General features: G+C 37.3%; 1 protein-coding gene across 2 annotated transcripts in view; it reads right to left on the reverse strand.

Annotated features, from left to right (window-relative positions):
* LOC121317324 (MAM domain-containing glycosylphosphatidylinositol anchor protein 1-like) overlaps positions 1-25,714 on the reverse strand; it is a 168,795-nt gene that overhangs the window by 17,646 nt on the left and 125,435 nt on the right. For both annotated transcript variants that reach the window (XM_041253139.1, XM_041253138.1), the window contains exons 13-16: positions 24,799-24,822; positions 23,444-23,596; positions 17,269-17,424; positions 7,131-7,261 (exon numbers count right to left, since the gene is read on the reverse strand). In XM_041253139.1, coding sequence (XP_041109073.1) covers positions 7,131-7,261; positions 17,269-17,424; positions 23,444-23,596; positions 24,799-24,822 — 464 coding nt within the window. The remainder of the gene's footprint in view (positions 1-7,130; positions 7,262-17,268; positions 17,425-23,443; positions 23,597-24,798; positions 24,823-25,714) is intronic.

The raw sequence follows: 25,714 nt of genomic DNA on the forward strand, positions 1-25,714 counted from the left end.
GTAATAATGTCTTAAATAATACTCCTTATAAACATAAATTCACTAATATATACAATTTGAGTTTCAGTTGATTGAAATGTAAGTGTATAAGTAATTTTGTATAAAGTGCTTGGTTAACTTGATATTGTACTCAGCTATTTCAAGACAAATCTTCTGACTGACATTAGAAGGAAATGTCTTCAGAAACAGCACAAGGAGACATGCCAGCTGTGGATACAGTACAACATTCCCTGCTTTGTATGTAAAATTCTCAATAGATTAGAATACTAATCCTATTGAAGACCGTTTAAAAATGTAGAGTCACAAAGTGCCTTTGTTCCAAAGAACATCATGCTATCCCCTAGCATTGCTGAGATGTTAATGGCTGAATATTGAAGTTTTACATGTAATCACAGTTAAAACCATAACTATAGCTGAGTAGTATTTCTACTGCATATTAACAGACTTATATTTTATTAGTCTGACAAAATCTCAGTGTTGAACAGCCTTGAACACCTTGGTATGGTAAACACTTATCTGATTTATTGCAAGGATAATTTATTTTTTCAATACTTCACAGATAACAGCTATAATAATAATAATAATAATAATAATAATAATAATAATAATAAAAATCTTTATTTATATAGTGCAATTCATGTGCAATACAGATCAAAGCACTTTACAAAGCAGCCTCTCTCATCCTTTTTACAATTCACTATTGGAATACACAGGAGGCCAGCATCAGCAGATCTAAGAATGCGTTCGGGGTTGTATGGAATTAGCATGTCATTCAAGTAGTCTGGAACTAATCCATTCAGTGATTTAAATACTAGTAATAAAGCTTAAAAATCAATCCTATAACGCACAGGGAGCCAATGCAATGATGCCAACACAGGAGTAATGTGAGACTTTTTTTGTTATTGTTCTTGTTAGCATTCTAGCAGCTGCATTTTGCACAAGCTGCAGGTGTGATAGAGCATGAGATTTATGACCAGAAAATAAAGCGTTACAGTAATCTAATCTAGAAAAAATAAAAGCACATACTAATTTCGCACTTGAATAAGACATTGATAGCTGTTATGTCAACTGGTTAAATCTGTGTATCATCCGCATAGCTGTGAAAATTCAGCCAATGTTTATGAATAATCTGCCCAAGTGGAATCATGCACAAAGAGAATAACATGGGACCAAGAATACAGCCTTGTGGGACACCATATGCAATATTGACTAATCCAGACGTAGATTCTCTTAAGGTAATAAAATATTGTCTATTCCATAAATATTATTTGAACCAATTTAGAACAGAAAGGCCCACCCATCCTCTAAGATGATTCATTAAAAACTCATGGTCCACAGTATCAAAAGCAGCACTCCGGTCTAAAAAGATGAGTACAGATAAACAGTTTGAGTCTGCACTCATACGTAGATCATTCATCACTTTGACCAGCGCAGTCTCAGTGCTATGGCTAGAGTGAAATCCTGGTTGAAATTTCTCAAAGATATTATTATTATCAAGGAAACTATTCATTTGTTTAAAAACTACCTTTTCAAGCTAAAAAAGGAAGGTTTGAAATAGGTCTAAAATGACTTAGAACTGAGCTATCCAGACTCAGTTTCAGTAAGACAGTTTTAAAAGAAGCTGCAAACCACCCTGATGACAAAAAACTATTATTTATATCAAGGACATCATTTGACAGCTTGCTAAATACTTCTTTCAAGAGACTGGTTTGTATAGAATCCAAAAGACAGGTAGAACATTTCATTTGCATAACTATTTTATTTAAATCTTGTAAATTAATCCAATAGAAGGAATTTATTTCTGATTCAATTGTTTTGGATGGCACACAGAGCTCAGAATCATTTTGTGAAATTTGACCCCTTAATACTAAGTATTTTTCCATCAAAATAGTTGCAGAATTCTTCACATTTAATGGATGAGGCCATAATGCCATTTTCAGGTGAAGAAGATGGGTTAACTAATCTATCAATTGTAGAGAAAAGGACTCCAGCATTGTTCTTATTTTCCTCAATAAGACTGGAGAAGTTTGCACATCTTGCTGACCTTAATGCTTCATAATACTTTGATAAAAACTGCTTTAAAATATTGTAATATTTTTTACAATATTTAAAATATTGTAATAATATTTGTCCAATGCACAGGAAGTGTCTCTGCTTCGCCTTTCAGGGGAGCGTCTTTGAGTTTTCCCTGCTGCCATTCGGCCTCTCCTTAACACGTTCTCAAAGTGCGTGGATGCCATCCTAGCCCCCTTGCGGTTGCAATGGATCAGGGTGATGAACTACCTGACTGGTTGATCTGTCCCAGTCACAGGAAGGCACAGTGGCCCACACAGTGATTGTGACGAAACATCAGTTGAGGCTGGGTCTCACCCTCAATGTTGCCAGAGCCAAATAATACTGCTGCAAAGTACGGTATACTTGGGTCTCCTGCTGGATTCCCTTACGATGCGAGCCTACCTGTCAGATGACAGAGTAGCTGCCATTTGCAACTGTCTGGCCCTGCTCAACAAAGGTACACAGTATAACTGGTGTTGTGTTAAACTATTGGGTCTGATGGCCGGAGCTTCATCAGCCACCCAACTAGGGTTACTCCACATGCGCCCTATCCAAGTGTGGCTCAGTGCCTATCGGCTACACCCCAAGCGCGACAGACTCTGTTGGCTGACCGTGTTTCACATATGCTGGGAAGCTCTATGCTGGTGGAGGCAAGCCTCTCACCTGAGCAAAGGCTTAAGGATGGGAGTGATACACAATCATCAATTGGTGATGACAGACGCATCCAACTCTGGTTGGGGGGCAGTCTGAGCAGGCAGAGGAGTCCGTGAACCCTGGTCGGATCGCTGGACAGACAGATCGCGTAGGAGCTGAGAGCAGCCCAAAGTGTTTTGTATGCTTTCCTGCCGATACCGCTGCTCCCTACGTTCTTTGAGAAGGTCAGGAGAGACAAGGCGATAGTTCTTCTGGTGGCCCCTAGATGGCGCAGGAGATTCTGGTTTTCACACTGCAAGGCCATGGATCTCCTCAGTCAGGTGCAAGGCACCCTCTGTCACCCAGGACCTGGCAGACTCCAACTATGGGTCTGGCCCCTAAACGGGACCATCTCTCCACCTTAGGGCTCTCAGATGCAGTTGTCAGTAAACTGCAAAACGCTAGGGCCTCCTCCACAGGGGCATTACAAAATGAGTGCATGGCCAATGGTCATGACCCCAATTATTGCCCTATAGCAAGTGTACCTAGCAGCCTTATCTGCATGTCACGTCCCCATTGACTCAGTGTCCCAGGCGCTCATATACTAGCAACCCGTTTCATTGAAATATAGACAGAACAAGAGTTTAAACTGGATAGAACAAGAGCCCTGCGTCATTCTGACCAGCTCTTTCTTTGTCACGGTTTATGGACCCTAGGACAGCCCCTCTCAAAACAACGACTGTCTACTGGATTGTGGATACAGTCTCTGCAGCTTATGACAGTGCTGGCTTACCCCCACCTGGGAGAGTAGTTGCGCACTGTACTAGAGGGTTGGCTACATCTTGGGCCCTCTCCAGAGGAGCCTCAGTGTCTGATATATGTACGGTGGCTAGCTATGCTACGCTGCATACATTCTCCAGGTTCTACCACTTGAATATGGTAGATCCTTCTTTGCCTTCAATAGGCACAAGGGTCCTTGAGGCTGCACGCTTGCACCGCTAACCCAGGGTTAAGCGGTTCTGACACGTCCCTGGGATGCTGCTGTTCCTTCTCCCTCATGATGGTTCTGGTATACATTTCCCATATGTAATGTTTTAGTGGTCGGCTTCGAACTGAAAGGGAACGTTAAGTTACTTACCATAACCTTGGTTCCCCGAAAGATAAGATGACCACCAACTATGAGGTCACATCGGTCGTCCTCATGACTTCAATGCAAAAAAAGACATGGCTTCCATGGAATGACGCTTTTAACCCCTCTGTAGGCGGGACAGAGGGCCTCATCACAGGATGGTGCCTATCGGCAGCTCTGGTATAGAGAGCTCAGAAAATACCTACCAATAGGCAGGCATATCCCATACATAAGATTTTGGTGGTTGTCTTCTATTTCAGGGAACCAGGTTTATGGTAACTAACCTAACGTTATGTTAATATTAAAGACCCAGTTTTATGTGAACAGCATAAGTAGCAGCTGGCCCCGTGCTTCAGTTTGCACTCAGTCAAACCCGGAGTTTTGCAGGTGAAGACACTTTGGCTTGGTTGTTAGTTCAGAGGGTTGATTCTCAAGGTAAGATTCAAGGTGCGGGAATACTTGCCAACCAATTAATAAGCATGCCTGTTCTCACAAAGCGCCCTGAGTCTTTCTGCGCACACGCAAATTTTAGAAGTTAAAGGCAAGGTTCTGTGGAGATTTATCCAAGATTTTTTACAGATGCCATTTGTATTTTTTTTTAAGAAACGAAAACAGGTATTGCAGACCATATTTTTTTTGTTTAAAAAATGACGTTTGATGTGAAAAAATGTGACGTCATATTCTGTGGCGTAAGCTAATATAAGCGTTTATTCTATGTAGGCTCAAGTTTAACTAAGTTATTATTTTCACGGTAAAATGCTCGGTTGTTTTGTATTTTTTTAAATGTTATAGGGAAGTGGATACAAGCACATTTATTGATACAGAGAATATTGTTTTTGACGTTTTCATCAAGTCTGCGTGTGGGAATAGCTAAACCTGTTTTAATATATACAGAAAACGTATACGTTTTTAGTAAAAGATGGTGTTTTAAGAGATAGATAGATAGATCATTTGAGAAACGCACAAAACGATTGGCTTCCTATACATACTTTCATACGATCATACGAAGAAACACGCAGGCTTCATGATATATATGGACGTGTAAATACTCTCCTGTATTATGAATGGTAAATTAGAGTGCAGTACTTACAGATCGATGCTTGTGATGCGGTGTGGTTTTATTCTTTGGTGTATTTTATTTTCAAAATTGTTTTAGATTTTGCGCCTTTTTTGGGGTGGGCCTGAGCAGTATACATTGTAGAGTGGAGGGGTTTGTGACTTGACAGCTGTAATAATCTAATTGCACATAAAAATAAATCTTAATGCTTAATTTTTTTTCTGATATGTCGTAACAAATATACAATGTATCGTATTTATTTCTCTATAGGTAATATTTGTACAAAGAAAACCTATAATGTAAATATCTAGTGATTCAAACTTAAAATGACAACTCTGATGATGGTTTAAACTCGGAATGTTAAATGATAGATATTGTCATATTATTTAAAAAGTGTTATTATAACGATTTAACACAAATATAATGCACATAAAAATAAATCCCACGACCACGTCTTTGTAGTAGCTTACAGTTAACCACTATTAAAATACAACATGATACAATAAAAAGTTATTAATATTATAACAATGTGTTTTCAATTTTAAACACATATAATGTAGCTTTAATAAAGATCCTGACAACATTTTTAAAAGTAAAACACTTTTCTGAATTAGTTTACTGACAGAAAATGGAGACGGCTTAACCTTGCCTTTAAGTTCTAAAATTTGCAGGTGCGCAGAAAGGCTCAAAAAGGCAAACGCTAACTTATATCACGGCTAACTTATATCACGGCTAACTTATTTCCCGTGACACCGGCACTGTCTACCACTGGAATCCTGTCTGCCGTGGAGTGCCGGCAGAAGCTGCCTCTCGCTAGCTCAACACCGGTGCTGCCTCTTGCTGGGATCGGCAGTTCTCATTGTTTCCCTCCGCAGTCCAGTGGAAAATGAGTGAAGTCCTTTATGATACCCTTTTCACAGCGAAATATTGTTTCTTTCAGTCCTGGAACTTTATTTTAAGCGCAAATTTTGTTTTCTTTGGAATGTTTATAGACAACAAGTTGGTTCGTTCTCTTGTTGTTTTGTTCTTGATGTTATAAAATACACATTTTTTTTTTTTTTTTAAATTTATTTATGTATGTATTTATGTGTCTATTTATTTGTTTATTTAGACAGTTTTCAATGAAAAATGGAGTACCATGCTCCCATTGCTGTGTAAACTGCTGGATATTTTCAAGGAATAAAAGAGTAACTGGGTAGTTGTAGAGAGTGAAGACCTCAGTCCTTTCAGGGGAAACAATTTGCAAGTAGTGTAATTACAGTTTAGACAGAAAAGCAACCAAGCAATTGTAGAGCTGGGGAATCCTGCAAATTTTGCCAGTTATGAAACAGCCACAAAACATCCAATGCCCTTAATCTTCTGTCCTTTATCTGCTGTATGCTATGACTTTGTAGTTAGAAATTAATCCATGAATAATTATTAACTACTACTAAATAATTACTAAGACTGATGGATCATTTCCAGGGAGTTCAGTGCTTATAACCTGACTAGGTAACTAGAGTGTAATTGTCTACTAGCACTGCCACATGTTCCACATGTTTAGGTGGTTATAAGGTGTGCTGTGATGCGAACGTGACGCAGATCAGAACCTTTTAGACTGAGAAATTCTTGTTCCAAATGCAGATAAATTAATTCATATTAAAATACCAGAGGCAGTATATTTATACCAAGTTCCAATTTGGCCTTCTGCAACTTACTGATATTGTACAGCTGTACTGTAAACTGGGTTTACATGAAGTTTTTAGGTTGTCTTAAAAAAACAGACTGTCTTGGCCCCCAAAACAATAACAGCCCCGGGTTCCCATTAAACTGTCAATGTCAGTCAGTCAGCTGGAAATTAGAACAAGTGGACCTCTCTCTCGTTCTCTCGCTGTTTACTGGAGAGTCATTTATATTCTCTCTGAGCAGCTCCCATGTAAGGCTGGCAGTGACACCAAGCCCCCTGGCCGGGTGGGTGGAGGGGAGCTCACTGCTCAGTTTATAGCGACATACTATAATACTATAATCCTGTGGCATATAAAGCTGAAGTTAAAATACATACCTTCCCACCCACTGACCTGGGCACCACTACCAGAAAATGGGATTGCATGCATTACTGTACATAATACATTACTGTCATCCAATTATAATGCACTTTGGTAAATTCCCCACTTGCATCCTGACTGTGATCTACTAAGAGATCAGAGAATAGCTCTACCTGTGGGGGCTGCATATTTAAGACTGTTGCATGGGTGTGAACTAAGATCCAGTCCATACCTGGAAGGGCCCCCGAGGATTGATCGTAACATTGGCCTGCTGCCAGTTGGGTCCCTGGTTTCCAGAAAGAGTCCAGACCTGCGTGTCGAGAGCCCCGATACTCTTCACCCTTACCAGCACGTTCAGGGAGCCTGCAGGGACGGGGGGAAACACATCAGAGCTGGACATTTTCCTGATAATCCTCTGGTGGACTGGGTCCCTGTGAGTTATTCTCATCAGCACGGTCACAGAGCCTGAAGCACAGAATGTATTTATTCATGTTTTTTTTAAATAAATTAACAATACAAAGCATGTCACAGTGTCAACTTTCGCATTGCTACAGCAGGCAGGCAGTGTTCCCTGAGCTGAGCTTACAGCACAGGTGCAGAACTGCCACTAAAAACATCTAAATAAGCAGTACTGACTTCTCTATACTAGACTATTGAAGTGGCAGGCTCTTAGATCCCCAGCAACGGTTTCTTTACACAGTATTGAATTAGCTGGCTCTCAGATCCACCATAGTGTGTTCTCTATGCTTAGGGCTCTTTGTTTCAGTTTTTATTTGATTTATCACGTGATGTCTCTTTTTCTTGAGTCAACTCCATTCAACAAACGTGTTGATTGTGAATCAAGTTCCCTTTTGTTTTTTCTCCCATAACTTGACTGAGACTATGACTTTCACTGATAATATAAAAAAAGACAGCTCTTTGTTTTTAATTGAGACCGAAGGCAAACAGCAAGTGAAGTTAAACTGATTTAATTCAATTGTAATTAAGATGAAACTATTATTTGCAAAACAGGTTATAACATTTTTGCAATGAGTCATTATGATTTTAAATCCGGGAAAGGCAATTTAACTGAACTTGTGTTCGGTTTGAATTAAAAATAAGGAACTGCCTTTTTTTCTCATTCAAGTTACAGGAGAAAATACTAAAGTCAATCAACGCTTTTCCACGAGTTGAATTATGAAACAGAGTTGGCTCAATAGAACTTTAAAGGGACATCACGTGACCAAAATTTAAAAAAAAACAAAAACGACGAGCCCTATCTATACTGTATTGATAGCTGTCTCTCAAATCCACCATAGTGTGTTCACTATACTGTATTGATTTAGCTGTCTCTCGGATCCACCATGGTGTGTTCTCTATACTGTACTGAATTTGCTGACACACTGTACTTCCTTTTTTTACAAACTGACTGTGAACTCAGAAAATTAAGATGAGAAATTTCTAATTTGCTCTCCCATTATTATTTGAAATATATCTGTGGTTGCATTATTCATATAAGCAATACATCATAGTTTCACAAATTAGTATGAGGACTACGGAAATTGCTGTTAACTTAATATTAAAGGGGATATAATTTGTTCATGAATAATTAAAGAAACAGGTCATTTGTTCCGAGTTACTATTAGAAATAGTCCATTTGCTTTTTTCGAGTGCAGTGATCTCCTTATAATTCTTCTAATGCATTAACTTTACCAATATGTTGTCATTGCTGCTCCCTGAATCATGCAAGGTACATCCTTCTCACAAATCTCCCAAGTAAAAAAAAAAATCCTGCACATATTTTTAGTAAATATCTAAACAATTGTATGTAACACCACTTGTGACACGCCCATACAATCATTGAAAGGAGGGGTTGCTTAAAATAAAAATGAGAAGAAATCAGAAAATGTTTTAGCAAATTAGGCACGCCCTGCTCTTAACTAAAGATGATTTAAACGTCTTTTAATGAACAGCACATCGGGCTGTTCTTGGGTGTGCTGTAATTATTCTATGCAATAATTATTTTGACCTGCGTTTCTTCCTTCAGAAAGCTGTTTCCTGGTTCTTCAATGAACTTGATGAAAATCCTTCAGCTGTGTTAAAGAGGAAAATTCTAGGGCTGCTAACGAGCGCTGGTGTGAAGGGATAGTTCAGGAGGGACCAGAGAGCTCGATAAATCCATGTCAGGTACATTTAGAACAGCTATTTACAGAGCCCAGGCAGGGAATGTAGCTAAGCCCAAAAAAATCTTTCTGGATCCCACACTTCATGGCAGTTATGGCAGTGTTAGTGCTGCCTTCCTGTTTGCATCAGGAGGATACAAAGCTGCTATCTTCATTTGAAGCTGTTCTCCACAATGAAATTATTTAGGACACAAAAAGTTAAAATAAAACAGGCCGGAGGCTGGGCACAAACTGGAAACTGAGCACATCACGACTGAACATCTTAACCACTATGCAAAAGAGCCAGTCTCACCTGAATCTGTGGTTATAGAGCTTGTACCCCCATGTCATCTAACCAACAGGGGGCAGAATCCACAATGGCAATGCATCACACAACACTGCCTGTTACAATAACATAGATGACACAAAAACTTATGTTGCTCATATGCAGGTCCTATGCACATGAGACCCAAATCTGTGTGTCAGTTAAATAGCCTCCATATACAGTAAATTACTGTATGTACTCCACACCGAACAGAAAACATTGTTCTTAAAGGTAAGCACTGGTAACTAATAATAACTAAGTATTTACAAAGGTTTACCACTTTTTTTTTTTTTTTTTTTTTTGCAGTGTTTTTGTAGTTTTCACATGCTTTTCCCATGGTTATATTATGCATTTACCATAGTTTACCCTGGTTTGCCATGTTTATTTATATGCTTTTCCATACCTTCTTTACAGTGCTTTTGCATGTTTTCACTGTGCTTTAATATAGTTTTCTATGCTTTATTGTGGGAAACTTGTATAAGGGCTACAATATCTAAAAGTATTGTTCTTACAAGGCATGTATTACTAACAAATAGTTATTATAATATACTGAACAGAAAATACTGTTCTTAAAGGTGGTAATAAGTATGGTATTGCTAAACCCAATGGTCAATGGTCAATGTCTCTCTCCTCAGACTGAGTATAGAAAGCTGGTACTTTGTGTGGTTTTCAAGCAAAGTCATTCTGGAGCTCTGGCTGTATTTGTACAAAAATATTGTAATTGTAATGCATTAAGCAGTACTAATGATGTTTACCCCTGTCCTTGATGCATGTACATGAAGCTCATTTCTTTACTGTCTGCCAGAAGCTATCTCTGTTGTTTAAATGTTTTAATAACAGAGCTCAGACTCTGTGCATTCTGCTCTCACTGCAATCAAACAGTTGTGTATTCAGGTCTACTTGTCATATACCAGAAAGGCCCTGGCACTCTGAAAAAGTCTTTTCCTTCCCTCCTCTGGGGCTTATTGAAGTTTGAATGCATCATCCCTGAGCAATGAGTCATCAGTGGGCCTTCAGTCCTTTTTAAAACTGATGATTCGAGTCTGTGTTTGTGTGAGTGCAATTAATGAATGTGTATCTGTAACACAAGATGGAAGATCTTTCTGTTGCTATGCTCATCCTGTCTCAGGCACTCCCTTTAATTAAAAAGCCCCACATACCTGTATGGTGGAGAGGTCTGTTTGCATTTAATTCATTTTGTAGCTTTACAGTCAACTCCATGTTTTTTCACTATGCTATATTTTTTTTAAATACACATTGGATTCAATTTGGATGGTTCAATGGTTTGTGATCACCCTGTTGAGAGAGAAGCTCTATGAAATCATCTTCATTGTTGTTGTAGTTAATATGGGTTAGTCGCTACACTGTCTTAAAAAAAAAAAAATCTCTTTCCAAATGAGATGCAAATTATCTTTTGAAAAATGACATTTCTTATTTTAAAATGACAGGGGGAGAATAAAAAGGATTGAGAATGTCAGAAAGTAGTTTCACAAATACCCATTAATTTAAGCAAAAATTAGAGCAATTTTCCAGCCATGTCTTTACTAACGTTTTATTGTAGACAGCATCATTCATGCATGAATTGGCAATTACAGTTACCTAAAGTATTTACATAGATGTGCCTGTTCTTATACTTTTAAATAATACAGCAGCTTTTAATACAATTAATCTCAATGCACGTATAGGTCAATGTGACGGGGCATGCAGACCACTCACAGAGCTCTGTAGATATTGTACTCTCTTTGTGTAGCCTATATATTGCACTGTGTTGTGTTTAAAAGAATATTTTTGCCAATGGGACGCCTGTACTGTAGTTGTGACTGTCCATGCAAATGGCACTTGTTAGACCCTTGTTAACATGCCGCAGATATGTACACTTTATGACTAGACGTGTTCCTTTTTGATGTTTATTTTTCAGGAATTCACTAAATATTGTAATACATTACTCAGCTTTTATTTGACTGCGGTTAATATACAATAGCGTTCACCACATTCAGTTTCTGAGTCATTTCTGACCAGCTGAGCTGACGACACGGTTCAGTAAGAAATAGAAAAGTGTCAGGTTTGATTGACACACATTTAATTTACTGTGATTTTCCTTAGCATGAATATTTTCGGTCTACAGTTAGTCAGATGCTAGTCAGAATAAACTTAAACTGATCGCATTAAGTAGCAAAGCCCCTGCATTCCATCGCAGAATTTTTATGTTTCAGCAAATACTCTGTTAAAAAATAAATATGTTCCTCTTCAAGGTGAGATTGTAGGAGCACTTATAACCAAAAGAAAGCCTGAACTGGACTGTCTATACTGGACTGTCGCACATACAGTATTCACCCAATGTAAATTACTAGAAATTGAACATTCTTTGTTCGCCTGCCTGAATAATATTATCAACCCTCTTCAAAGTGCCTTGAGAATAAAATCTCTAAATTACTTCCTGTGAAATTGTCTATGTTTTCAATGGACTTCCTGTTCGTTTGAAAATATTTTTAAATGATTTAGATATATCTCTAAATGAAGAGGAAGTTATTTGAAGATATCTTCAAACGATTTATAGATGCCTTTAAATGAACAGGACATTATTTGAATATATTGTCAAATGATTTAAAGATATATTTAAATGAACAGGAAGTTATTTGGAGACTTCTTTAAATGATTTAGAGATATCTTTAAAACCCTCATTTTAAGATATCTCTAAATGACAGTTTGGCATGCCATGCTACAACAATCCATATGGTTTTCATAATATGATCTGGAATTCAATTTGAGATATCTCGAAATGTTTTACAGATAATTTGGCTTGCCATACAAATCACTGTCGTTTGTCATAAATCTACTGGGGCATTGTTCGCAATGTAATTTCACTGACTCTAACCTGTGTGGCCAGGCTCAGAGTGAACTTCAGATCTGAGAAATAGCTGAAAGCTATCAAATAAAGAAAAGTCTAGCTGTAACTCAAAATCATGTTAATCAGTTCTTTTCAAGAGGGGGTTTGGGATTTCATAACCTCGGCTGTCCTGTAAGTACTTTTCATGTTTTGGTAAATCACCAGAATAGTTGTTGAAATAAACAGTGCTTTTGAACCTCCTGACAAGCATGGATCAGACACTGACTGTTGGCAGGGGGTGTGAGATGTTGTCCTATATCATTTCAAACTTGTTTACACAGAAAGCAGAGAGTCAGAGCTGATGAAGCATCACAGCCATGTGTGTCTTTACCACACAGAATGGGTGCATAATCTTTTCGATTTGTTTTAGATTGATTAAGGTTTGGCTTTGAAATGACTACAACTATAATTTACTACAGATTGTTTAATTTATAGTAAATTAAACCAATCAGCAAGAGGGTTGTGGATTGTTTCAGCATCAACTTTGATGTTTATGCCTCTTATAACATTTCTAATGAAACTGACTCTCATTAAAATGGTTGCTGATCACTTTAGGGGAAAAAAATACCCTACTTATAACTATTTTGTAATTTACTGCAACATGTATTTAGGTGGAGTTGGCTTTTTGTCCACAGCAATACTAATAAAAGCTTTACCAGTTTCTTTTAGTATTACTACTATACAGTATATATCTGGAACTCACCGGGCACAAATATATATTTCGTCAACAGCAGAGAAGATATTGTTTTATTAATGGATTTCCTGTTTCTGGCATCGATCCCTGAACAGTATAGATATTATAACCATTTATTGGATTCTGAGCATTTGATAGATTCTGTAACATATGTAAGTTTTGTTTATTTATTTTTTCTTTGTTTTGTTTTTATTGGTTTTGTTTTGTTCTTTGAATATAATGAAAAAAAAAAAAGTTTTTTATTTGTTACTGTATTACCCTCAGTTTTCAAATACCTGCACAATTCCGTGTAAATGTATGGTTCATACCGCAACGAAACTTGTGAGAAAAATGAAACTAAAATTGACCGATTATAACAAAATAAGAAAAACATGGATAACATGGATATGAACGCAGATGAAACAGAAGAAATTGATATGTTGTGTTTTGCCATCAGGGCAATTTTGTGTTTTTTTCAGTTTTTTCTCACTCCCTTGGGAATGGATAACTAAAAAATCATGCATCACGGAGGGTTATTGCCTACAAAATCATAAAATAAAATATATAGGCGCTGACACACACTCACACACACACACACACACACACACACACACACACACACACACACACACACACACATACACACACACACACTAGTGACTAGTACAGGAGGCAACCGCAGGGCTCAACATATTAATTTGTGTTATCTTTTACCCAAGCCTCTTTAAAAAAAAAAAAAAAAACGTTAATGAGTAATATAAAATACAGATGCTTTTACATACATAAAATTATCAAACCATCTGATATATTTAACTAGTCATGTATTTATATCAGAAGGATATAATAACTAAATAAATTAATTAACTTATATTTACATATATTATAGGCAGGGCTTCTGATTTTCAGTTTTAACCAATAAAACCCGATAAAACACCCCTGATACAAAAAAAAAAAATCAAATGGCATTTAGCCAATAAACACAGAGAAAAAAACTGGAAATGGTTACTCAATTCACTTTAACCCTTTCCCATTCCTAAAAACCAACCTACAAAAAAACACAAACAACCACCTTTCCCAGTGCCGTTGGGCAATGTCCCTCCTTCCTGACTCGTATCTGTCATTGATTCGATCTGAATACTTTAAACTTGCCCCAGCTACTGAGTGGCAGCAAATTCCTCTGTTTGCAAGATTTAAAACGAGATTACAATTAGAAGGCTTGTTAGCGGGATTTAAAACTATACAATAATACAACAGGGAGGATTTAAAACAAAAATTGCAAATTGTGGCGAAATGTAAAACATGCCTAGACACAGAAGAATATGCCTGTGACCATAAGGATTTCATTGTGTAAGACAGCAATGCAAAGAAGGTACAACTTAAGTGTGCAAGTACTGTTGAGTTACTACTATACATATTGTGACAGAAAAAAGGCCCAAGCATGTTGTAAAGCAACTGAAAACAATAATATCATACAGTATATAAAAAGCAAAAGCGATTTTGGGGTATCTATATAAAATTCAAAAATAGCTAAAAAATAAGCACCTAAAAATGAAATTAATAAAAACTGAAAAAAGAAGCCCTATTTATTATCAAAGTAAGTGAGTGGGTTGATATAAATGCTGAAATTAAATTTGGCTTTAAAAACAATTGCCCAACATATTTACAAAAGTATGCAATTTATAGGGCCCTTATATTGTGGGACAATATGGAAAAAAGGGGTACAGTTTGATGTGATATGAGTTGTCAGATTGTCACTTTCAAAATAAAGCAGTATAAATGGGGACATCTTTAGGCATTACAATCTTTTTATCATTTCTGACATCCTTACATTGAGTTTATTGTGAGAGGCTGTCTCTGTGCACAGCTTCAGCATAAAGCATTGTCGTTGAAGATGAGAAGTGTTCTTTTTTTTATGTAAGTTTATTTAGCTTTGAAGAGAAGTCCTAAATCTACAGAAATTGGCCATTAAATGTTAATGTGTACCTGGAGATTGCTCGGAGTGTGCTAACATCTGCACACCCCAGTTACTGAGGAGTAGAGGCTCTTGGCCACATGCTTATCAGCCGTTCAGAGTAGCTGCTCAGTTATTTCCACCTGTCTAGTCCTCTCTTCATTATCTGTCCATGTCTATAACCTGGGACTACTCTTTTCTCATGTTAATTAAACACTATTTGATAATAACACCATGTAACAATTTTTTTTGTTGTTGTTGTTGTTGTTCCTGGGTAGTAAGTGTTATTTCCTAATTGCTTATGCCTCAAAAGTATAGAAAATGGCTATTATTCCCCACAAACTTTGCTTTTGTGACCAGGACAGTGATATTTCAAAATATCACTATTTCCAATGTATTTACAGTATAATCGTAAATCTCAAAAAACTACTCACTTCTAAATCTTTTGTAGTCATCTTTGTATTACTTTAGTATAAATACATGTTAATTTGGATTCATATGTTGTTTTTTTCTGACTTTATATGAACGAAAAGACACACATTTGCCCATTTTCCCATTGGAAATAGTGATATTTTGAAATATCACTGTCCTGGTCACAAAAGCAAAGTTTGTGGGGAATAATAGCCATTTTCTATACTTTTGAGGCATAAGCAATTAGGAAATAACACTTACTACCCAGGAACAAAAATTGTGTAACATAGTGATGAAGTCCTGTTTTCACATACAATGTCTGCAAATTGTTCATAAACAGATCCTAGACACACTTTTTAGACTTTGGAGTCAGTGGGTAAAAAGTATCTTTAAAATAAAATGGTGTTGTTGGTTACCTTTACATAAATTGAAAAAAAAGTGCTACACTGATGCTGTATATATTGTGAATGAGTAGGTTGATAAAAGATAAAAGGTATAGAAGGTATAAAAAGGCTATGAGTCTTTCTTCAGCTGGATATAAAAAGCAGAGCTATATACAGCAGGTTTGAAAATAGATTTAACTGCAATGTACAAAATCACTAAAACCTTTTCTGCATGTGCAGAAAAGGTTTTAGTGATTAAACATTATTAATCTCAGGATGTTTCATACCAAACTTCCTCTGCAGCTGTGTAGAAAGAAAAGTAAACACAGTGTAGTTATTTTTAAAAATATATATATTTTGTGGATAATGTCATGATTGTCAAAATAGAATGTTCCCTTTATGTCTGAACAGTATTAATTCCATGGCACTGACTGGTCCCACAGATGGTGATGTCTTCAACAGTGTGCTTAGCATTGTTGAAATGTCGATCTACTGGAAATCTAGTCGTGTTGATTCGAATACTTCAGGTCTGAGCTGTTTAACTCGCTGCAGTGTATATGAGCGCAGAGCTCTCAGTATGATCTGAGGGAGCCACAGGTGAGTAAAGCCACATCCGTTTGCTTTAGAAGTGGAAACTCACAGCGTGATTTTTCTGGGGGGACCCCAGGATCTGATTCTGTGATACAAAGCTTTTCACTAGGCCCTGTCATTCTCCCTGACTGATCAATTCCAAACCTCAGCTATTACACCACAGACCATTCCCTGGGGTTACAGTAACACCAGTGGCTACAGAACCCCACTACTTCCTGGCAGCAGTGGAGCAGCACTTTGTCCCGCTCTGGAAGGCACACTCACTTTGCCCCTCCCATAGAGCTGGTCTGTCCAGACCTATATTCATAAATTATACTTGAAAATGTGGTCGCCCCTGATGCAAAAATTGTACTCATCCGCCCCCCTTTTTGTCCACCCTATGATAGATTGTTTATCTACAGTATGCAAATAAGAATAAGTAATTGTTCCCCTTTCTTTAAATATAATACTAATTAAACTAGGAAACTAGGAAACTTCATATCATATCACAGTATGTTCAGCCACTAATTTAACACTGTTAAACCTTGTGCAAAGACATGTCAATAGTATAACTCATTAGCAAGTGTTGGGTAACCATCACAAAGCTCATCAATAACAGATTTATTTGTATCCAGATCCTGAATTTGTATCCAGATCCTGAAGGCCAGTTTGTTCGGAAGCAGTTTGTTCATTTTATTGGTACTATAGTCATGGGAAGGCTTTTGGCTGTTTAAACAAAGTAGCAGCCATGAGATACCCAAATGAAACTTCCAGGGTAAATTAAATTAAAACAATCACCGATCTGCCGACCAGATTTGTATTGCTTAATAAAATGCTGTTTGCTGTCTAAAATCCAGAAGGGCTCCTTAACATCTGAGCAGGTGCTGACAGCTACACATAAAATGTACAGACTTCTGTGCTGCACAAAACTTAAACACTGTACCGCATTTACAGGAGATGCCACTATGTGCCTATGTGTCTTTATGTGTGTGTGTGGCTCTGTGTGTGTCTCTGCATGGGTGTACTCACCGATGTGCTTGCCATACATGTGGTAGTAGAAGGAGATGCAGAAGGGGGTCTTGTAAGGGCCCTTTGCCATGGTCGTCACATTGTACAGCGGGCTTATTAAGCGGGCTTTGTCACCTAGAACCCGGGGCCGAGATGCTTCGATGTACATGTAGTACCCTGTGGAGAACAAGAGAGAAAGAAGGGGAGTGATGCTGTTTATACACACAATACTATGCTTCTCCTGCTGAATGTTAGCTGGCTATTCATCTACTGTCTTCTTCAACCCAACACAAGAATGTGTCAATAGCTGTGCTGGTCCACAAGAGGTTTTGTTTGATGATACCTACAAATATATACACTGGCTTTCCAGACCAGAGAGGTCTATTTTTTCTTTGTCTTCAATTTCCACTTCTCACCTTTTGAGAGAAAAGAGACTTTTGAGAGGAGCTAGTGTATATATCTGTATACATATTTAAGCTGATCCTTTTAAAAACGTATCACAAAGAAAGCATCAACTCAACACACACATTTTTTTTTTTTTTTTTTTTAGTTCTGAAGTCATTAGTTTGGTAACAAAACTGTCTCCTGAAAAAAAGGACATTCTACTGTTGGTGTTACGTGATCTCAGATGTGCATTTGACACTGTATTTAAACCTTAGTGACAGTGGGAGAGAGGGAGACGGCCCTTTTGATTTTCCTCTCCAGTCTGCCTGCAGAAATAGAAACATTGTTGGACAAGTTATGTGTTGTCTTTTATTCCTACATGACAGATTGTTTTATGAAATAAGTAAGGAATAAACAAAAAAATTCGAGTGCTATTACTGATTCAACACTTCGAGTTGTTTTGCCACTTAAAGCATTTCTTCCTAATTGATATTTGTTCAATAATTAGATTCAATCAATTGATTGTTCATTTGGTAATTGGATTTGGTTTTTGCTCTTTTGTTATGCTTAGTCCAAACAGTTAAAATATTTGTCTCTTGTATTTTTTTTCTGCTTGGGTTTTTTGTCAGGCTTGGTTTGGAATTTGTATTTAACAATTTTAGGGTACAAGGGGACTAGCTCAGAATAGAGCCTTTCCTGGTTTGGTGAAAAAATATGAATCTGTTGCAGATCAGTTCAGTTCAGTTCAGAATCAGTTATAGGGATTTAAAATTGTGGGTCTATGCATGCTCAGTACAGCTTTTGCAGTTAGATATTTGATCTCAAAAAATCTTTGTTGGTGAGGTGGACATTTATTTTTTATATTTAAAAAAAAAAACTGTAACTGAAAACCATATGTCTTTAGTAAACCATGACATGTCTGTATATAAATGGGATTCCATAAGATTGATTGTAACATTGTCTTTTCATTTTGTGAGTGTGCAATTTGTTTATTTTATCTTTTTTAATCTTTTTTCACCAATTGTTCTCACAAAAAAAAACCCAGCTGTTCTGGAGAAAATAGAAGTGCTCTGGTGAAAAAGGAATCAAGTATCTTTTGTCGTGATGGGCATCTACTTTCATGAGTTTCTTTCGTTCACAAGTGAAATATGCTATGTCATGTCAGTTTGAGAGGGCAGGACCAACAATACAGATCAAGCAAGAGTTTTTCAGTGTCATACTGATGAGCAACAGAATACAGTTTAATGGGAGGGGTGACTTCACCCTCACAGTTGGGCTGTATACATTTTGCTCTAATAGCAGTATGTTCTGTATTCTCCAATGTTTTAGGACTATGTTGGCAGATAGATCACACATGCATTCTGTAAATATCCATCCTTATGCAGTGCAGGTGGATGTCTCTTGTGTTATCTTCAAAGAGTTGTTCGTCTTTGTGTTGCCTTGCCCCTTCCACTGCTTGTAAAAACCCTAACATCGCATTTCCCTACTTTTGTCATTTTAATATGAACCCTAACTGATGCATTATCAAAGTTTTTTGCAAAGAATATATTCAGTACAGTGAAAAAGTATTTGCCCCCTGTATGATTTTCTGCATTTTTTTGCATTTTTCACATTGAATTTGTTCAGATATTTTTGTGGGTTGCAATAGTATGTAGAGGGAGTCTGAGAGAAAAAAAAAATTACACCAAAGTTTGGTGCTTCTTTCATTTGTTTGGTGTGCAAGGTAATCAAAGATGCAATCTTCAGCTGTGAAAAAGTTATTGCCCCCCCCCTAGTTAATTCAACCCAATTAAAGGGATAATTAGGGTCAGTTGTTTGAATCCTTTGGTTAACAATCAGGCCTGATTTGGGCCAGCCCGGCCCAATACGAATCTGACTAACTTTGGCCCTTGCCATCAGAGTGAAGTTGTCAGCACACAAGTTCTAGAGGCACATCATGCCACGATCAAAAGATGAAGACCTCCCGAAAAAGGTTGTGGATATCTATCAGTCTGGAAAGGATTACACAGCCATTTCTAAGGCTCTGGGGATCCACCAAACCACAGTCAGAGCCATATTGTCCAAATGGAGAAAGTTTGGGACAGTAGTGAATCTTCCCAGGAGTAGCCGTCCTGCCAAAATCTCTCCAAGAGCAAGTCGTAAAATCGTACAAGAAGTCACGAAGAATCCTAGAACAACATCCAGGGATCTGCAGGCCTCTCTTGCCTCAGCTAAGATCAGTGTTCATGACTCCACCATCAGAAAGACACTGGGTAAAAATGGGATTCATGGCAGAGTAGCAAGGCAGAAACCACTGTTCACTAAGAAGAACATGAATGGTCGTCTCAAGTTTACCAAAAAGCACATGGATGATCCTCAAGAGTTCTGGAACAATGTTCTATGGACAGATGAGTCAAAAGTGGAACTTCTTGGCCAACATGGGCCCCATTATGTCTGGCGAAAACCAAACACTGCATTCCACAGTAAGAACCTCATACCAACGGTCAAGCGTGGTGGTGGTAGAGTCATGATTTGGGGATGCTTTGCTGCATCAGGACCTGAACAACTTGCCATGATTGAAGGAACCAAGAATTCTGCTCTGTATCAGAGAATTCTACAGGAGAATGTAAAGCCATCCGTCCGTGAGCTGAAGCTGAAGCGCAGCTGGATCATGCAGCAAGACAATGATCCGAAACATACAACCAAGTTTACATCAGAATGGTTAAAGAACAAGAAATGGGTAAATCTCTCATTCTATTTAACTTTTTCCCTACTCCACATTTATAAACGTGACCAGGCTAAATTGACAATCATTCATAAATTGGAATCAATTCATCACAATTTGGTCTGACCTCATTCTTATAAGGTTTTCAGTTCCCTGTCTGCATGTTGGAGGGGAATTAAAGAGAATGCACATATGTTTAAAAAAAACCCTTCCCTAATAGATCAATCAATCAATCAACCAACCAATCAATCAATATTTTATTTATATATTGTAGTGCCTTTGATACAAAAAGTATATCAAAGTGCTGTATAGGACAAAACAGAAGAATATTAAAATACAAGTCATGTCTATAGTCATGAAACAAAACAGAGTTTAGAATTTAAAAAAAGCTAATCTAAAAAAGTAAGTTTTCAATTTTGACTTGCAGTCATTAACTGATGTAGCACTTTTGATATGAGGTGGCAGTGCATTCCACAATCTGGGAGATCAGTGACTCAGAGCGCTCTCTCCCTTCCTTTTTGTGTACACTTGTGGGAGGCAGAGCATCAGTTGCTCTTAAATCATGAGAAGGTATATAAGCTCCTTTATATAATCTGGTGCTATACCTTTAAGTGCTTTCTGAGTCAGAAGTACATTTTTAAAATCAACTCTAAACTTCACTAGGAGCCAGTGCAGTGAAGCCAGCACAGGAGTTACAGTATATTGTCTCTCTCTTTTTTTTGTTCTGCTGAGAAGCCTAGCAGCTGCAGGCAATTTATGGCATGATCTGAAAGCTCAGCGAATAGAGCATTGTAATAGTCAAATTGGGAAGACACTAAAGCATGAATTACTTTCTCAGCATCAGACAATGGAGAAATTATCTAATTTTTGCCATGTTTTCGCAAATAATAAAAAGAAACTTTGGTGATGCTGTGAATATGTGACTCCAAAGATAAATCAGAGCTAAATAAGACTCCTAAATTATTCACTTTCATTTTTATGTTTTAAGGTCAAATGCCCAGATCTATTTTTAACGATTCTGTTGCTTCTAATTGCTGCCGAGAACCTAATAACAGAACCTCTTTCTTATCAGAGTTTAAATTTAACACTTTTTGGAACATCCATCTCTTTACGTTAGTAAAGTATTCAGCTAAGGTTGATACAGCCAGGGTATCATGAGGTTTTACATGTTTATGGATTATCTCCCCCAGCGGTAACATGTACAAAGAGAAATGAATGGATCCCAGTATAGAGCCTTGGAGAATGCCACAGGCACAGTCCAGACACAGTCTCCTAATTAAACAAATTGCTGTCTGTTAGTGAGATATGACGAGCCATTTTAAGACAATACCGGACAATCCAACCCAACTTTTGAGATGATCAGTTAAAGCGGTATGGTCCACTGTATCAAATGCAGCACTTAAATCTAAAAAAACAATAATAGATACACAGCTAGAGTCTGCACTTAACAGTTGATCATTCGCCACTCTGATGAGCACTGTGCACAGAACGGAAACCTGACTGAAAATTTTCAAGCACTTTGTTACCCTCAAGAAATGAATTCAGCTGGTTTGTTACTAGTTTTTCTATAACTTTAGCAAGGAATGGCAGATTTGAAGTAGGTCTCTAATTGTTTAAAGCAGTAGTGTTTAAGTTTGGTTTCTTAAGCACAGGTTTAACCACAGACACTTTAAGGCAGAGGGAACTACTCCTGATGACAGTGATGTATTTATTATGCCCAAGATAATTTCTCTCAAATCATGGAAAACTGCCTTTAGAATTTAGAATTTTGGTGGGAACTGGATCCAACAAGCAAGTGGAATAACTCATTTGCTTTACCAGTTTATTGAGATTTTGTACTGTAATCTGAGAGAAAGATTCCATAGCAAAATAATCTAGTTACACTGCAAATTCAAAGGAAAGCCATCTGTAAAAATGTGATTCCTAATACCCTGGAGTTATTTTGGTTTTTATTTTTAAATATGGGAGGAAAAATAAATAATTAGCTTAATTTGACTTTTTAAAATTGGAGAATTTAAGTTCCTTTTATACCTAAATTGATATCTACATCTATTTAAAATAATTATAAAGATCAGATTAGGCAAATTATTAGTTCAATTAAGGGTTCAATTATATAATTGAGTGCTTGGTTGGAACAAAAACCAGCAGGGTAGTGGTCCTCCAGGACCAGGATTGAGAACCACTGATCTAGAGAATCTAGGTGCCTTAAAAATTCCTATCAATACCTATCAATATGTAGATTAACATTTCCAAGTATATTTAGAAGAAAGCATAGCGAGGCAATCAGCAAATTCTGTGATTAAAGGTAGGTTGGATGTGGGTGGATGGTAAATACTTACAGTAATCACTGTTGATTGACCTTTAAAAGTTAAGGTTAGTTTAATGATTCAAAAGGGGCATAACTCTCAGTAATATTTTGTGTAACATTATAATTAGAGCAGTGAATGGAAGAAAGTCCCCAACCTCGCCCCACAAGACGTGCCTTCTAAAAAAATGTAGTCTGGTGGAGATGACTCTATTAGTGACACACTTTTGTTATCATGTAGCCAGGTTTCTGTAAAGAATAAAAAAATCTAGTTTATGATCTTTAATAAACTCTCTAATTAGTGGAGCTTTACTGGAGAAAGAGCTAGTATTAAATAATACTAGACAAGAGTTGATTGATTCAGCAGGAGGTTGAACCAATGAAACAGGGATACATATAAGAGTATTTCAGCAAGCCCCTTGAGTTTTCATATAAACCACAGAGCAACGGGAGGTTTTCGATTCTATAACTTCTATTATATTTGTAAAATTCTCCCTTACCCCATTTCTAGTTTAAAGTACAGGTTAAGTGGTTTTCAGCATTTGCTGCAAGCCTGCTTGCCCATAGTTTATTTAAATATATGTACTAAATAAACACAATTATTAAAAAAAAAAAAAAATGTTTATGCGACAGAAGACACTTCACTCTGTCACAGGAGCTACTGTACATTTTGTAAGTAATTGACACTGTTTCATTTTCTGTTAGATAGTATGTGTTGTGGTACAGTGCTTGTAGCAGTGATTTTGTTCCTGATGATATACTGTTATTTGCTCAATTCTTGTACCTGTTAATACAGACATTACCTTCCCTGGTTCCACTGCGGTCTTTGATGGGTCCTGTATTGGGTGAGCGCTTGGGATTCTGGGTGTTGGCATTCTGCCACGTCCAGTCAAAGTCATCCTTCTTGTCCTGAGTAAAGCTACAGATCTCTTCCACCTCAAAGCTGCACGTCTGGTCTGTTGGAAATTAAGAAGAGACAAACTGAGGACAGAGGGAGGGAGACACTTAACACAGTGGTGAGAGTGTAGAACAGGTTACTCAGCTTTGGCTTTGATGCTGAACCATTAGGATCCCCTTTCTAAAAGTTTACCATGGCAAAAGCATAGAAAAGTGTAATAAAGCATAATGAATGCATGTTAAAGCAGAGGTAAGGATTGTAAAGAATAACAAGTTATAGTAAAGTATATTAATAAACATGGCACACCAGAGTAAACTATGGTAAATGTAGCCATGGGAAAAGCGTGATAAAACTGCTACTTGGATGCACCAACAGGCCAAATGGCCTATTCTCATTCATAAATGTCCTTTTGTTCAAATCTTCTTATGCCTGAGTTAACGAAGAAAGAAGACCCACCAACAAGCAGCCATATATAAAATCAATATGTTATACAGTGAATGGGGATTGTAAGAAAGTAACCTTTGTGCATGGGTAAACCTGTTCCACTGTGTGATACAGACCCGTGTTGAGTTCATGCTGTGGCATGTGTTTATAGCAGTATCAAATCTAACAAAATAAGTAACCAAAAATGTATATACAATGATGCCGAATTAATAACTAAAGGTTGTTTTCTTTACCTGACAAACTTAAGATGAAATTATTTGAGTTTAATTTGTTGGCATTTCCAGATTGATACAAAACTACAGAATGTCTTTGCTTTTAAGATTTGGTAGGACAGTGTGAAAATCTGCAAATCTTCAAACGGCAAACTACTGTGCTATTTATACTGTAAATAGCAATAGAATGTGAGCGATAATCTGAGGTTGTGTGGATCAATATCAAACCCAAAGCAGCATTAGGCTACTGAGGACAGAAGATTTTAATGATTTTAAAATATTGAAATCCCTGGAGAACAACATAAGCTTTTTCATTGATATTTAAGTTAAAGGGTTTAATAAAAACAGTTGTGGACAATACATTTTCTGGGTTAAAGTGGATTATGATTGCCCCTTGGATAAGAAAACAACAGAGTGGAGAAACTGTCCTCAAGCTCTGCATGCACTGTAACTGTCATCCAAATCTGTAATAAGGAGATGAAGTTGATCTAATGGAGACAATGGAAATTGTGATTACATTATAGAAGAAGATAACAAGGAAGATGACAAATACTAGATGAAGATGGTGATGGTGATGATGACACGGATGCTAATTCCTTCTTACCTGATGGTCCTGAGTAGCTATAGGCTATAAATTAAAGAAAACAAAAGCAGGAAAGTCTGTTATTGCTAGCTGTTTTTTAAATGGACTCAGTCTGCAGGAGCAGTTAGTTATAAGAAAAGACAAACACTAAGAGAATTGGTTTGTATTTAGGTAGTAGTATGGTTTTGGATAGAATCAGAAAGAATGTCAGTGCTATTCTGCCAAAATGGTCAAACACTTTAAATGCGCACTTTAGCTGTGCTGTAGTGTACTCATTTTGCTGTACTGTAATACTTACTGTGCTATAGTGTAATAGCATGCTGTGCTACAGTGTAATACTCACTGTGCTATGCTGTACTGTAGTGTAACACTCATTGTGCTGTGCTGTGCTGTAGTGTAATACTTGTGCTGTGCTGTAGTGTAGTGTAATATTCACTGTGATATGCTGTAGTGTAATACTAATTATGCTGTGCTGTGCTGTAGTGTCATACTCATTGTGCTGTGCTGTGCTGCAGTGTAATGCTCATTATGCTGTGCTCTAGTGTCATACTCACTGTGCTGTGCTGTAGTGTAATGCTCATTGTGCTGTGCTGTTCTGTGCTGTAGTGTAATGCTCAGTGTTCTGTGCTGTTCTGTGCTGTAGTGTAATGCTCATTGAGCTGTGCTGTGCTGTAGTGTATTGCTCATTGTGCTGTGCTGTAGTGTAATGCTCATTGTGCTGTGCTGTAGTGTAATGCTCATTGTGCTGTGCTGTGCTGTAGTGTAATGCTCATTGTGCTGTGCTGTAGTGTAATGCTCATTGTGCTGTGCTGTAGTGTAATGCTCATTGTGCTGTGCTGTAGTGTAATGCTCATTGTGTTGTGCTGTAGTGTAATGCTCATTGTGCTGTGCTGTAGTGTAATGCTCATTGTGCTGTGCTGTAGTGTAATGCTCATTG

This window comes from Polyodon spathula, chromosome 6 (assembly GCF_017654505.1).
Source record: "Polyodon spathula isolate WHYD16114869_AA chromosome 6, ASM1765450v1, whole genome shotgun sequence".
Classification (NCBI taxonomy): Eukaryota; Metazoa; Chordata; class Actinopteri; order Acipenseriformes; family Polyodontidae; genus Polyodon; species Polyodon spathula.